The 16897-nt window shown below is 40.7% G+C and overlaps 1 protein-coding gene across 1 annotated transcript in view; it reads left to right on the forward strand.

Annotated features, from left to right (window-relative positions):
• rhbdl3 (rhomboid, veinlet-like 3 (Drosophila)) overlaps positions 1-9828 on the forward strand; it is a 38622-nt gene extending 28794 nt beyond the window's left edge. The window contains exons 7-10 of the mRNA XM_028417095.1: positions 2706-2818; positions 7842-7942; positions 8528-8588; positions 8752-9828. Of these exons, the coding sequence (XP_028272896.1) occupies positions 2706-2818; positions 7842-7942; positions 8528-8588; positions 8752-9023 (547 nt within the window). The 3' untranslated portion in view covers positions 9024-9828. The remainder of the gene's footprint in view (positions 1-2705; positions 2819-7841; positions 7943-8527; positions 8589-8751) is intronic.
• Positions 9829-16897: the final 7069 nt, after the last annotated feature.

Below are 16897 nucleotides of genomic sequence, written 5' to 3' on the forward strand. Positions count from 1 at the left end.
ACATTAACTTGGAAGCTAATTTAATAAAGAACCTGCTGCTGCACTGCTCCTCTCCTCTCCTCTCCTCTCCTCTCCTCTCCTCTCCTCTCCTCTCCTCTCCTCTCCTCTCAGGTCATCCAGGTTTAATTACTCTTCTGGGTAAATGTAGACTCAGGCAGTGAGGAAGAAAAGTAATAAAATGGTAATTTACTTAGCAGAAACTGGAGGTTCTATGGAACAGTGTATGTTGAAAAGATAAACTGAAAAGGACTGAGGGATAAAAAGAGAGAGATAGGATGTTTTACATGCACTTATTACAAAGGAAATGATTTATGTCCACAGAGGGAGGTGGCCAGATACAGAGATAAAGTAATAGGAAGAATCCATGTACACTGAGTCACAATAGATTATAATTTTATGGATTTTATGGGCATAAATAACAAAATGACTTTGTGGATATGTGTAGCGTTAAATGCAGGTAAACCTGTCAACTGTGTGTTATGGTGCTCAGAAACATGGAGCAGCAGCATGGAGGCCAGTGACCATATGCATAATCAAACAAGGACTGAGAAAAAGTGCCCTCTAACAAGAGTCAAGGACAGGAATAAAACTAAAGATGTCCTGATCCATTTATCCATCACTACAGACCCTGTAGACCCTCACTGCTCCCAGTATAACACTGACAAAGCTTTGTAACTGATGAATATCAGTGTTTTGCCCTCTCTCTCTCTCTCTCTCTCTCTCTCTCTCTCTCTCACACACACACACACTGTGTCTCACACACATATTCAAACCATGTAATCCTGTCAACAGCTCAGCACCAGTGATCCATCCAACTCTCAACACTAAAACAGAATGTAAATATTTGCCCCAAAACATCCCTGAGCAGAGTACAATGCTGATTCTATCTTTCTCTCTCTCTCTCTCTCTCTCTCTCTTTCTCTCTGTCTCTCTCTCTCTCTCTCTCTCTCTCACACACACATACACACACACACGTACCAAACCTGAGCGCCTATTTTCTACTACATCCTTCTAAGATGATTCAGAGAAGCTCAACATATGCTAGTAACCTGTAATATTCAGCTGTGGTTTGGTGATAAATAGGAATGGACACTTTTGTTGAGTGCTGTGAAAGACCATGCGTCATCTGGGCACAATAGGACCTCTCATGGGTGTCCACAGCTCGGGCTGACAGCGCGACCCATTCCTCACAGCCTCATTAGCAGTGTAGAAATAGATAGCCTCTGTTAACTGGAGTGGTGTTGTCCTTCTGTGCTGATCAATACAACCTGTTGTCTCTCTGATCACTGGAATGGTCCTGAGTGTCGGTGGTGCAGTCAGTGGGGTGGCCAGGTTGTGTCAAACTGAACAGATTGTTGTCCTTGTTTTTTACTGTGTGTGTGTGTGTGTGTGTGTGTGTAAAGTTTGTTTATTTCTCAGATGTAAAAAGTATACATTTGTGAGAACATGCAATCAGCATCAACAAAAAGAGTAAAGAGTTATCACTCTGTCTCTCTTTGTTTGTGTCATGTCTTTCACATTTGCTGAAACAGAGACTGGCAGAATAATTCACAGACAAAAACACAAAGTGATTGAAGAGAGTGATCAAGACCCAAGTGAGAGAGAGAGAGACAGACGCTGAGAGGCCAGATTATAGTGGCTTCTCTCCTTTTAGATTCTGCTGTGACACCCAAATGTGTCTGAGCCGCTGACTGAGGTTTGGCTGGAAGGACTTTGAAGCCATGAAGGGCAGTGTGTGTGTGTTTGTGCGTGCATGTGTGTGAGTGAAGCTGTCTGGCTTGCTTGTAGTCTTCACACTGAAGTACACACTGAAGACAGATCGGGTATATCTACAGCAGCAGCACAACTGTTTTTTTTGTCATTTGTTAATGAATGAATATATATTTTTCTTCTTCCCTTTATTTATTTATCTATAGTAGCATCTCTCTGCATCATTTGCTCTGTCTCAGCTTTTGGTTTGTGTGTGTGTTCCATGTCAATCATCTGATACCTACTCAAGAATACCAAAACATGTTGCCCTCACAGAATTACAGTAGTTCCTGCTTTTATATTTAGAGCATTTTGCTGAAAGGGAAATAAGTGTCTTTAATTTTAAAATCTGCACAAAATGATGTATCTCTGTATTAAGGATCTAAAACATCTTTTGCAATTGGATTGTTGAAGACGTTTGAAGTGTCACTTTCTCTTTTTATATATTTAATTGAAAGTACTGCAATACTACACATTGGTTGCAGTCCTATACACTTTAGAACAGGATAGAACATAAATACAGTCTATGGCATTAATGAGAATAAGTATAATTTCAATACTGTGAGTCCATGCAGAATCCCAGGGTCAAACTCATCACCATGGCACTATGAAAGATTCCCTTTATAATGTGATTATCTCTGTGGAAGTCATTACTTCAGATGAATCTATGGCCTGTCCTCACCAGGACAAAGCTGCTTTTATCAGCCCTGGAGTTTGCAGCTCTGTGTTAATATAAATCATGATCTTAACCTAAACCAAAGTGTGACTGAAGACAAAAGTGAAAAAAATGATACACTGTCCGTGTTTTCCAGACCAAATTAATAAATATAAATTATATACATGAATATAACTTTTTCCTTGTAGCAGCTGCTAGCTGTTATTGGTGTTTGTATATTAATAACATTAAATATGCATGTAGTTTTAACCCTGTGGCTCTAACCGTGTATGTTTTACAGGATTGAACACCTGAGCCTGAACATGGCCATGCAGCTGTTGGTGGGAGTCCCCCTGGAAATGGTCCATGGTGCCCTAAGGATTGGACTGGTCTATGTGTGTGGTGTGTTGGCAGGTAGGTGTGTGGGGTCTCTTTCTCTCTCTAGAGCTCAGTGACACAGAACACACACACACTGACACACTGGTGGGTTTTTCCTTTCTGCTCCACCGTTGTTCCATCTGCCTGCTGTGTGTTTTTATGTATTTAACAACCTATCAGATTCCATCCAGCATGTGTGCGGCTACTGGTCAATGAGAAAATTGGATGTGTGTGTGTGTGTTAAGAAACAGATGGCTTTGTGTTTCTGTCTTTCTACCAGACGTGGTGGGATGTAGGGGGTTGTCAGTGCCTCATCAAAGCCTCCATATCCCTTGGTGTTCATTTACAATAAACCAGAGCAAAGAGAGTCATTACAAATGGAGCTCAATCACATCACAGTAACACACACACAGTCATAATGAAATAGGAACGGTAGTGTATGAGGTTTGGATGAAGAAAGAGAGAGGACAGATGAATTCTTAAGTGTTAATAAGGCTGAGAGTCTGGAGAGGGAAGGCAGGATATGAGATGGAAGTGGAGAGGAGGTGGGTGAGAATTAGGAGAAACTGAGCGAGGAAGCATCTTTGAAGAAAAGTGCACCCTTTCCTACTTCATAATCATCCTCTGGCACTGGTGCAGTTTCTTTGTTCAGCTCACACAACGTGCATGGGTCTGATCATGAGCAGTGATTTTCTTTAATGAATCAGTAATTGTAAACAAAGTGATCGATCCCACTTTGTTTTCCTTTAAACTGTTTTGGTGCCCGTGGGAGATATTTCTAGCCAGATAACTGGAGTGGAAATATTGGGCTACTTTTAGAGAGGAGACATTAATGTGTTGATGGAAACATGAGACCTCGAGGCAGTCAGTGCAGACTGTTACTGATCGAGAAGCAAAAACACAGATGATTGTGTCAAATGAATTGCAGCCAGTATTTATTTTGTTTAATATTCATTCAAATGTCACTCTCAACATCTCTAAGTCCCCATCTGTGTGTGTGTGTGTGTATAAGGGTCCCTGACAAACACCCTGGGGATACCAGCTGTGGTGACCTGTAGTATTAACCCCACAGTGAAATGAGGAGGAAAGGCACCATAAATCGCACACACACACACACACACACACACACGTCTGCTGTTTTAATTAGATATCGACCACCAGCGGAAGAGGGGAGGCATGCTCTGGTTATGTTGGCTGTAATGTTTGGTTTTGTTGTTTCTGATGGGCCTTTTTTTTATTCTGGCAGTAAAAGGACGTCAGCCAATGTCACAGCTCTCTGCTAAGAATACACATCATTTAGCAACAACTTGATATGTTCTATCATTGTATGTTTGGGCACCCGTAATTTATACATTATTATGTTTAATAGACCCAGCAACATTTTTAATATATCAACTCATATTGTTTATGAATCTACATATTTACAATCTATAGGTTATAGGTATTACTGATGAAGATAATGAGGTCATTTATAACAGCATATCAGAGCCATATGCAAATAACATAAAATAAAATAAAATTCCAAGCTCCAACATTTTGTTATATTTTAGACTTTTCACTAAAGGGAACTTCCTAAAGGCAAGTTTTAACAAGGGAAACGTTAAAGTTGTCTATTTCAGTCTAGTTTCTGTGTATGTATGTGTAATATGAACACCTGCATTTTATGGTACCTGCCCAGTAGTTACACTTTTGAAATAAAAAAATGCAAACAAATAATGATTCTTTTATTAAATTAATTCATTTTTATGGAATAACCTGGCAGATCATCAGTGGACAGTATTGTCTTAAGTGAAGAGATCTTTGTGTGTTTGACACATCTACACAATAAGCTAGACAATTGAAATGATCAGTTAAAACACAAGTGTGTTTTCTGCATAAAAACATGTCACAACAGGCAACAGATAGGGGCTCAGCTGGCACAGAAAGGGGTCACAGTTCAGAGGTCAAGTAATGACTCAGAAAAAGGTCAATGATCTTTGTAGCACCAACACACACTGACACTTTATTGGAAACAATGCAAGTAAACACACAAAGGACTCTCTGATGGACAGCAGACAAGTGCATGTACACAATAAAACACAAGCTTGTCCATATTAAGAGAGTGAGTCAGGTGCAGACACAGACACATACACACACATAAAGCACCACTATAGTGACATGGTACAGTCAGCCAGCTCAACATGCTGCCAAGCTCTTAATATGTCTCATCATGAGCGCTGATTCGCCTTATTATTACTATTATTTCCCCTTGTGTCGCTGCTTTTTACCCTGCAGTTTGTATGAGGAGCAAGAAAAATAAGATGTCACTTCTACAAACCACAGGCCAGCTGGGACTGTGGAGCTGAGACGGTCCCTGTCTGTGTTTGTGTGCGCACTCAACACAGAGTGCTAAAATGATGTTATTAAACCAAGGTAATTACAGGGATGGAGGTCACCCTGTGCAGACACACATTCTAAATTCAGTAACTGCAGAGGCGCACAGATGTCCTGAGCTGTGACTGTGTTTGTGTAGCAGAAAGAAAACAAACTGTGAAGGATGGTTGAATAATCACTCACCATGTTGATCATTTATTTGAAATTTAAACTAAATTAATTAATGTTTTCGCTGAACTTTATTCATTTACAGTTTGTGATGGTGTGTGTGTGTTTGGTTTTGCGTAATTACCCAGCTGCATAGATTGCTGTGCAATATTTAATGACCTGGTGAGTCAGGTGCTGTTATTACAGCACCGTGCTGTGTTGTCATTATGGTTCACACACCCAAGAAGGCCACACATTAGGAAAAGAAGAAACTCCTATTTGGTGCTAAATGTCAGCTCCTGCTGTAAAATGTCCTTTAATTTCACTTTCTGACACATCTGACTTAGAAATTACATGGCTGGAACTCACTGCAGTGATTTGAACCTTACTTTGGGTTGTCTGTCGGAAATGATTTCAGTGCAGTTTTGAGAGCTTGTAGGCACCACACAGCGCTTTTAAAACCACAATTAAAACACCACTGTGTATCCCTATTCCTTCTTTTAAAAACCTCAAAGGACAGTATTTATCTTCAGTCAGAGCAGTTCTGTAGTTTAGTCGCTGTTACAGAATTACAGTGTTTACCCTCTGATGATGCAGCTGTGCGTGCAATAACAAAAACACATGCTGTCATCTACATACACACATTTCTAATATGATACAAAACCAACTGAATTCCCCTGATGCCCATGTGTTTACAGTGTCCTCATTCTGTCATTGTGTCTAGGAGGTGTTGCCTTTATATCACTGCTGATATTAATATATGTGCGGCTACATATTCTCTCATGCTTGTGGTGTCTGTGTAGGTTTTCACTGACCTCATGCTGTGCCCCTCACATAAATAGCATCATGATTAGGATGCCATGGCTCAGCCTATCATTCCTCCTTATGGGGATTTAAACTTCAGATTCTCTTTGTTCTAATTATAAAATTGGAAATTGGCAGTTTCGGGGGGAGAAAGACACAGAAGTGAAACTGAGCATCAGCCAAACCACATCATACATATGTACACAGATACAAGGCTGGTCAGGTTATTGAGAGTTTTGCATCGGAAGGTTTTTCTGCAGGTAGCAAGATGCTAATCGGACCATTGGTCAAACCAAAACTCATTCAGTAGCTGCTGTTTGGACACAACATGAAGTGTTGTATGATCTTGTTGAACACATGAGAACTCACCTAACTCCAAATAAGCAGCATTTGAACACAAAAATACAGCATTGCCAGATTCAGTATAACTTATGAGAATGTCCAGTGTATGCATGCATTGCTGTTGTGCAAACACAATATATTTGAATTGTGTGGGTGGACATGGAGTTAAAATGTGTGAGGCCATTCATCACTAGCTCCTTATGCTCTCTTTCGTGGTGTGGGCAGTTGCACCTCATGTGCTTAGCATCAATAATGTACACAGTTCAGAGCTGCAGACAAAGAAAAGGAAGGAAAAGATGCACTGTGGAAAAGACTGTGGATGCACACAGAGAGGAAGAATAGCAAAAGAAAGAGAGTTTGTGTTTGGGTAATTTAATAGTCACGCTTAATTCTCCTTTATTGTCTCTACAGAAACTGCAGTAAGAACAAGTGTGTGATTCTGCCTTTGAATGCCTCACATTTAAACTTTTCAATGCTTTATTGGGTCCTTTGTTCACACGCTGAATTGGTTCTAAAGGTGCAAGGGAGAGCACTTCCTTGTTTGCAGGAGTCTAATTTGTGCAAATGCATTTGGTTTACAAAAAAACACAGTGTGTGCTGGTACAGTAGGATCAAGCCTTTCTTCACAGAGGTCTATTCACAATGCACATTAAATAGAAAGCTGCCTTTCTGCTATTCTGAATGCTTGTATTCAGCACACAAATGGCCACCGCTTGTACAACAGAATAAATTAGGCACAAAGTCTAAGATGTAAAGGAAATTTTCATCCTGAATAGTGACAACTCAGACTGCAATGTGTGACACATTTCAACACAACATACTGTGTCATATAGTGGTTTATTGCATTAAGAAACAGCACAAAAAATATCTAGAAATGCTGATTTAAGGGACTATAATCAATATGTTTGATGGCCAGATGTTTTTACCAGACCACTGTTCATATGGTTTGGTTACAGTAATCCTACAGGGGACAGAAAATCGCATTTACAAAGCACGATGGCTTAAAAACAGGGATTCAAAGCTGATTGTTTTCTTGACTCACTGACAGATAGTTTAGAAAAAGCTTTCAAGATTGAATCCTTCATGTTTTGGACTCCAGTCGCCTTACTTCAAACTCTTGAATGAAAATGGATGACTGAGAATCTTCATCAGCTTCATGTTCTACCGTATATTTGATCATCAGTGTGCACAATGTCATTATTTTTATTTTTGATCCATAGTGTGTTTGTTTGTTTTTGTTTTGTGTGGTTTGCAGCTCAGTAGGCTGCCACTTGTTAACAAACAATGTCTACCAAAGATTCTAAGACCAGAGTTCTTCAGCTCAACTCCTCAGATCAATTGTGACATTTGTTCATAAATGTACTGAAATGAGTGCCCTCTGTCCTCTCTGCAGGCTCTCTGGCAGTGTCTGTCACTGATATGACGGCTCCTGTGGTCGGGTCGTCTGGGGGAGTGTACGCCCTGGTCTCAGCACATTTGGCCAATGTAGTAATGGTACGATTTTATGACTGTGTGTTATCTGTGTGTGTGTGTGTGTGTGGATCATTATCACATCACTCTTGTCACCACATAGCGTCACCCCATAGCATCACCACATCATCAAAGCCACCCAGCAGGTGCTTCTGTATCTACAGATGCCATACATTCCTCCCCATCAGTCTGTCCTTTTCCTTCAGAGATCAGAAAACTGTGTGAGCATGTCATGTGTGCAGCATGTGAATAAAATCCCACCTCAGCGCACTTGTCTTCAGATGTCTCACACAAAACCTCTGTTCTGTGTAATGGGGTGCCCTTTATGATTATATAGAACATTCTCAGGGTTGGAATGAAGGAAATGTTCTGCCTTCTTTCAGCTGAAATCTTATTATCTGACCCAGCTAGAACAGACTGAGGGTCAGGGTGTCTCTGGGGCTTTCACAATTGACATGAATTGAGACAAAGGGCACAATCTCATGTCATTTCATGCCTTTGTGTGTGTGTGTCTTAGGAGGACTTGACCTTCTACTAAAGTTTGCACTGCCTTTGTCTTCATAACTGTTTTCTTATTGTTCTTCCACATTTCTTTTTCTTGTTTTGCAGAATTGGTCAGGAATGAAGTGTCAATTTAAGTTATTTCGGATGGCCATGGCTCTGGTGTGCAGTAAGTCTGGAGGCACACTCTCGCAGTGCTGTCAGAAAGAAGTTTAACAAGGCTTAATTGTTGTTTATAATGACATAAACTAAACTTGTTTCAATTTTATTATGCAAATGAGTTATTCGAATCTACTACAGAGCATGCTCACACTCCCTCTCTCTGTTCACAGTGAGTGTTGAGTTTGGTCGAGCCGTGTGGCTTCGGTTCTACCCGCCGGCTTTTCCTCCGTGCCCCAATCCCAGCTTTGTAGCTCACCTGGGAGGAGTGGTGGTCGGCCTGACACTGGGCGTGGTGGTCCTGCAGAACTATGAGCAGCGGCTGCAGGAGCAGTCCCTGTTTTGGATATTTTTCTGTGTCTACACCTTGTTTGTGCTCTGTGCTATCTTTTGGAACATTTTCGCCTACAGCCTGCTTGATGTGCGACTTCCCCCGCCACCCTGACCATGCTTGTTAGAGGCAGACAGGACACTGCAATCCGCTTTATTCATCCATATATACTGTACGTCTGGCTGGATGAGTCACCTCAGCCCTCACATTGAAGTGCCAGACATCCACTTTCCTCTTCCATCCAGCACCCTGATGCAGGGATACATGGCATGAGCGGCCATTTCTGCCTTTCGTTTCTTGATTATTACTTATTCTTTTTCCATTCCCTGTTCTAACCTCCACACTTTCTCTGCTGGATGCGTGTCTCAGCCTGCGGGATTGCTGTTGACAACACTGTGTCGACAAATGAAAAGCCAGGAACAGTCCTATTCACATGGCTCACCTTCTCTGCCTCTTCCTCTTCAATCCAACGGTGCCTACTCACAGAGACATCAGCCTGATGAAAGTATTTCTGCACAGCTGCCTCTTGTGTAGGGTGACAGCAGCACAACTCTGTGGTGTAAAGTGTGTTCAGACTCATGCAATCTGTAAATGAAGAAAGGAGGTCAAATTAGACTCAGTGGGTGTTTTGTCATCATTACAAGCAGCTCATGAGTGCAGAGAGAGCAGGGAGTACTCAGTATAGACTGCAGAAGCTATTATGAATTCACTTGTTGAAGGAAAATTGTGGGTTCAGTGTTGCCTTCAGTATTTGTCGCGTCCTCAGAGGAGGATTAACTTGTGTTTAGCACTATTTAAACCTCAGATTTGTGCGTTTTGTGTGTGTGCGTGTGGAAGAAGTGCGACAAGTGTATCATTGTGTGTACAGATGGAGAAAAAAAGAAGAAGAAGAAGCAGAAGTGCCATTCAGACTTTTAAGCTTTCAAAAAATGATGCCAAAACATTGCTACAAGCACTAGGGGAGGAGCACAGCCCCCTAGTAAGTGTTACTTATGTGTAAGTATAATTAATCTAATTTTGTCTGTAAGGAGTCTGTTGAATGTAACACAGTTTTCTCTGAAGTATTTCTCATTGATGCCAAGTAGTGCAGCCATTGGCAGTGGCTTTTATGAAAATACTCACAACAGTAGAGTCAGCTGAAGCTGAACAAATTTTAATCTTTTCTCTCATTACCAAACGTAGAAGAGCACACATGCCTGACCTCGACTGCATCTGGGCTGGGGTTGTTTCGTTCTCAGTTCAGGAGGCAATTGGGCAAAGTAAATCAATGCTCACTCATTAGTTTCTGTCACTGCTTAATTTGTTAATTGATTGAACTGGAATAGAAAGCGACCCCAGCCCTGAGCTTGTAAGTCTTAACAAACTGTACTGTACTTTAACCTCGTGTTACACTGATAACTGCTTCGCACAAACATTATTATAACGTAATTAAATACAGATCAATATTTTAACATGCGTTTGCTGTTGATTTTTTTTTACATGGTGATATTGATATGTTGTGTAAAATTGACTGGTCTGTCTGCATTGTGATATGCTAGCTATATCCTGTAAGTATCCTATTTAAAACTTAAAGGTTGGCCTGGGATTGTATATAATAAGGGCTATAATGAAAAACAGAGTGAGGGGTAAGTCATAATAATATTTTAACATTGTGCGTATTTTGTAGATTTGATATGTACATACCGGGGTACATTAAACAGTTTTATATGAAAACTAAATACTATTTCTTTGGATTTCTTTCAGTGTGTTAGGATGTGTTTTGCCCCTTTAGTTAATCCGGCATTTAGCTATTATATTATATAATATATAATATATTATATTATATATTTCTGAAAAATGAGGCTCTGACAGCCAGAACGTGTAATCAGCCCAAAACTGGACTGCAGCATTCTTTTCTAACACAAAATGTTATCATACACTCCCCTAACAGGCAATGATCAATCAATGAGTTGATTATGAAATGTGAGTCCATGGCCATGTGTGTCTGTTCATGTATTCATGCACAGGTTTTCCGATTAGCTGCACTAAATCCAAACCTCCTCAACATGGAAAAACTCTTCATGACCTTACACATTATCTCACACATGGCTGCACACACACTTTTTTTTAAATCATACTTCAGGGGGAGGACAGGACTTAGCCTCTATTTTACAATGAAAAATGCTCAAACTAAGCAGGCTTGAAACCAGATCAGTATTAAAATTCAGACCTCAGGGCCCCAGAGTGGACAGACGGTATATGAGGCTTTTTTGGGGAAAAAAAACAAACGTCAGAGTGATCAATGAAATGTGTGTGCGCACAAGAATCAACCATTATTCATTTAGAGAAGAGACCCCTTAAGCTGTCCGTGTGCGTCTTCTGTCTGGCCTTATGAAGAGGAGCAGATTTGAAGATGTACACTGAAATATTCATTACATGACCAAGGAAAGCTGCTTCAGTTGTGCTTCCCCTTCATAAATCTCCAATTCCAGAGGTAATCATTCACCTTGGTGTGAAAGAGGAAAGGAGCAGCTGTCGGAAAGGCAAAACTGGATGAATTTGTGGTGTCCTTGCATTGATGCTGCCTGCTGAGAGAAGCAACACTGTAGCAGCATTTCAGATACACACAGACACACATACACAGACCTCAAGTGCGCTAATACAACACTTAATGGCAGCTGGTGAAGTACGATTTATTTTAAGTGCTAGTGAATACTACCTAATGTATTTGTTTTCAATGGTTGCTACAACTTTACAACTACTATTGAACATCTTCTTCCTAAATTTAGTGGCTAATACCAGACTGAATGTTAAACCACATGTCTGTGGTACCGAAGCATAAAGCCTAGACTATTTATACAATAACTCCATCCAGTGGACAAAAAACAACCTGCAATCATCTACAGGAGTCAGTCTGATTCCCCATGCATAAGATTAGATCATAAATGGCACCCCAGAAGAAGGCTTGGTTTAAAAATAGAGCAAAGGGAACTCCTCTTGAAGTTCCTGCAGTAATGGGTCATAAGGTAAACCTTCCCTTATCCCATTTTACTCCACTTTCACCTTCACCTCCCTTCCTGTCATTCAGCCAACATTAGTGTCCCGCCTGTGTTTTAATACTAACCTGCCAATCATCCTGGCTCATACTCAACCTCTCACACCACTATCTCTTCTTATCCTCCACCACTGGGCTCTTACCCTCTATTTTATGACAACATAATTCAAACTGATTCAAATATATTTGTGTTTAAATAATCTGACCTCATTTGTAAAAGTTGAAAAAGAGTCCTCCAATGAGGCTGACTTACAATATATATACCGGTACAGTTTTTTTGTTTGTTGTTTTTTAAATGAGGGACAGTCAAATTGTTATTTATATCAGTAGGAAGTATTTAGGTAATACCTTTAGTTTTTGTGGCTGCAAATACTACCATCTAGTGTTTGGTGTTTGAAATGGCAGCCACTGTAGTACAAAGAGCTATTACATCAAAATATATCTAACAAAAACATTTTTAACAGGCATATATTTATGTATCTGACATTAACCATTAGCTCCAAGCCTAGCATACACTGTCATAACACAGAAACCTAACACGAGTAAGAAATTACCACACATGACAACTGTCCCTAATACTGCAGACTGGTGCAGACTTTAGCCCACAGGAAATCATCTGTGAAAACGGCGAAAAATCATGTAGTGTGACATCAGCTTATGATGGACTTACCATCTTGCTGTGATACAACAGTGCTTTCTTTTGTTAACCTTAAATCCCTCTTGGCTGGGTTAATAAATGTATCTTAATTTTAGCAGGACACTGTTTCCTTGACTGTTTCAGTTTCACTGATGGTTAGCAAAGAAATAACTTGGAAGTTAACATTTTTAAATTAATTTAAGCTCTATTTCAGCTTTTGCTTTATGTTTGACTTAACTTCTGCTTGACACAGTGTGGTGTGTGTGGTTGTATGACAGACACACACGGTAACCTATACACACAGTCTCTGCTGCAAGATGTTGCTTCTCAGATTTTCCATAATGTTGCTCTGTCTTTCTACCAGTTCAGGTATGTCTATTTACTGAAGACATTTCAGGTACATGTTGATGCTGAAGTCCACATGTAACACTGCTACATCAAAGAATATTTAATGATTGGTTTTATTGTAGGTTATTTGTAGTTTTTATTGACTTTGCGGTCATGTGAGACTTTGCGGTCATGTGAGATTTTGCAGATTCTGCAGCAGGCAGCACACACCCACCTTTTTAATTTATCATTGTATCATAAGATGACATTTATGAGTGTCACTGCCCATGCTGACAGTTGCCTCTGTCCTCAGTGCATGCCGTCAGACACACTGCCAGTAATGTGAAGGATTTCTCACAAGTCCGCCCAATTAAATTTTGAAAGTGCACAATCCATTCCCCCCCCCCCCATCACATATTAAAACTGTAGTCTCACTTATAACCAGAAGAGGGCAGCATTTGACAGTAGGCTAAATTGTCTTTAGTTCGGCATGTGGAGTTGTGGTCATCATGGAACTCTTGGATCGCTTTACACGTGTAATTATATTCATCAGTGTAAACGCATCAAACACGTGAACATACACAGCAGATCATAGTTTAATCTGCAGTTTGTCACAAAAGCAGGTCACACGTGTAGTTACTGGTTATGTGATTATGTGTTCAGTCACACGTTTGTAATTATTTGCTATTTAGGTCGACGTGTTACATGGTTATATGTGCAGGTGCAGCTCTCTAGGTTTTCATTCTAGTGAACAGCCCCACACTGGACTAGTGTAAGTCTCCAATAGGCATCCGTGCGTAAAAGCGCGTCAGAGGACTTCTCCACCCGCCCCTTCCACGTGCGCTCACAATTCTTTACGATGGTCGTGCAGTCACGAGAATCACAGCATCCCATGAAAGTGCACATCAGCGAGCCCAGTGTGTAGATGCCTGTCTGCATCTGCGCTGCCTGCAGCTACACAGCGTCATCACGCTCCGAGAGCCAGCCGCTCCAGAACAAGAAACAAGTGCAGGGAAACTGAGACAACTAAGTCCACTTCAGGTTGGAAGGGAGACGAGCAGTTCCAGATTTCCTCTGAGGACCAAAACCACTGTTTTTCCTCCTGACGAAAGCGAGAAGTGGAGCAACACCAACCCCAGAGTATGAAGAAGACCCAAAATTCAGGTACAGATAACAAAGCCACGGAAGCTCTGCAAATGTAACTAAAAGCATGAATAATGCATTTGAGTGTGACCTACTTTTGGCACAAGTTTTAAAATGAATTACTTCCTAGGGTTGTAAATGTACCAGTAATATGGCCCAGGCTATAGATGAATGCATTAATACATTTCTGTTTTTGTGTTGATCTTTGTTTTCTTCCATCTACATTTGTGCCCATTTTAAGCTGTTTGTTTGTCACTATACCTCTTACCGCTGACTTAACAGCGCTCAGGGGATCACTGCGGGGTCTCCTGGCAATGATGTGCATCATCATCTGTCCTTCTCATCCTGACCTTCTGTGTGAATGCACTGACTCCTTTAGGCTCCACGGACACAGTGCTGTGTGCGTGTATGTCTGTTTGGTCTTTTTAGAAATGAGCTTGCTCAGGATGTCAGGATGCATGCTTTGTGTATGCTTCTGCATTGTAAATATAAGGGACAGTGTGTGTGCTTGTGCAACACACACCTCTGGCTACACTTGGGCCCCATCTGTGTATTCGTGCTCTCAGCATTTGGGAACTTATGACGGGCTCTAGGGAGAGAAAAAAGCACTCTGGATTAAACAGAGATGGCACTATTTGTTGCTGCAGGACTGTGATGAAAACAGGAGTTCAGGCCGTAAGTATTTGGACAGTTTCGGTATTTGCTACCAATTGATAGTGTCAAAAAATAAATGAAAGCAGTCTAGAGTCTTAAAGGAATCAATGCTCGACCATTTAGGGAGTAAAAATCCAGAGGGGTCAGTAGAGGTGCTTGCCAGCAGTCTTATCACTATACCTGTCAATTTGCTGTCTCTGGAGATCCTCAGTGCTGCACCTGCACTCACACAGCATGACTATACAAACACCCTCAAAGTATCTGATAATCTGCTGGTGGTTTTGTGAGCTTCGTAGGTGGCCAGATTGCTGTGGAGGCCATTTGGTGTGTGATTTCTATGTTGTGTCATTGTTTTCTCACACTTTTCCCAGTGAATATGCTCTCCAGGATGCCCGCTATCACTGCTGAATGAATAATGCACAAGATCCTTACAGGTCTGGTGTCCCTCCATGAGGAAGACCTGACCATCGCACACCCCTCTTCTGTCTCAAGTCCTGTAGCCCCTGCAATTTTTTTTTTTATAAAGTATCATGACCTTAAGGTGTCATTAAGGTGTCAGGCTAAATCATTTCATGGCTGAACTGGAAAAAAGAACCCAGTTAACAGCAGTGCAAAAACACTTTTCCTAATGAAGATGTATCCCATCCCAATTTGTATCCCATGCAAAAGTTTGAGTTTCACTTAACCTTTCTCTATGTTTGACCATGCCAATCTCTGTGGGGAATTTAAGCATTTATCTGTCAGAATTCGCGTATCACAGACTGAGATGAAGGAACGTAACTGTGAAAACCTTTCCAAGCCTCTAACAGTGTGTGCCCTTCTTTTCTTTAATATAAAATAAAGCAAATCTACAAAACCTGCAGTGATATGTCAAACACCATCTGAAAACTCTGCTTCAAAGCTCATAGAAATTCCCTCTTTTAGAAGGAGTGCATCCCATCTGTGATTTCTCCAGTCAGCCGTACCTGATTTTGACCCCTCCAAATGGGAGTGCTGCGGTGTCCCCTCTCTTAGATCACTACCAAAAAATATGTTGGCTCCCATTTAGCAAAGTCCGGTGGGACCTGGAGCTTGTTGGGTTTAATGAAGTGCATGTACCCATGTTGTTCTGTAGTTTCATGTAATGTGACCCTGAATGAACAGGGAGACCCAGCGGAATAAAAAGCACTTTTTTTTTCTTCCTACGCATGAAAGATCCTAGTCAGCTGTAGCTATATATCATCACGGTTGGGTCATTTTTGTTGTCAGCTTGAATAGATGCTTTTGTGGTGGATGTTTGCTCAGGGCTGGTTGTGTGTTTTTTGCTCCACTTTTCATATTTTGATAGAATATTTTGTTAGAAATAATGCAAGGATGATTGCAGTTAATGATTCTATTTTTCTTGGTGATTAGTATTTTTTTGTATCAGCATGCTAGTATTGTATTTATGTAGCACCTTTCATCTCTTATATTACAGCCATGCAACATATATTGTGCTCAATCATACTGCTTACTGTACTTCTGATTTGAATTGATTTATATTGACACTTGTACTCTTGTACTTATCTTATAACAACAGAAAGTGACATTGAGTTTGTTCCAATTAAGACTACATGATAAAAATTAATAAAACAATAAATTCAAAACAATATAAAAGAGGCAACAGTATCCAAGTCTTGGTGACTAACCTATCATTAAAAAAATACTAGAACACACCAGCATCTCATCTTCTTTAATGTATCCACCAGTTGTATCACCCCTCATAGATATAGTAAAACAATAAATATCAGGTCCCATCACCATGGGGTATAACTGGTTTGTTACCATAAATCTTAAAAGTCCAGCATCCCTCACATCATCCTCCCACTGAACCACACCAGTAGGTCCCACAGAGGACAAGCAGATGAGGGGAGTCAATACAGTTCTTTATTTCTCCTTAACAATGGCTCTTCAGTGACAGCTAAGCTAGATTCCCTTCAGCCTGAGTCATCCATTGGCCTGGGTTGCCACTGCCTTGACTACAACTCCCCTGTGATAATAAGACTTTCATTGGAGACTCTGGTATTCATCTGTGGGTGTCTGTTTAACTCACTACCTCAGAGTAAAGCTGCCAAGCTCATAATCCGTATCACATTAATAAAAAAACCCATCTTCAGTTTTAGATCACCTTTATCAAGCTTCAACCGTAAGAGCAGAGTACAAAAGCTCCCTGAC

This window comes from Parambassis ranga, chromosome 1 (genome assembly GCF_900634625.1).
Source record: "Parambassis ranga chromosome 1, fParRan2.1, whole genome shotgun sequence".
In the NCBI taxonomy this organism is placed as follows: Eukaryota; Metazoa; Chordata; class Actinopteri; family Ambassidae; genus Parambassis; species Parambassis ranga.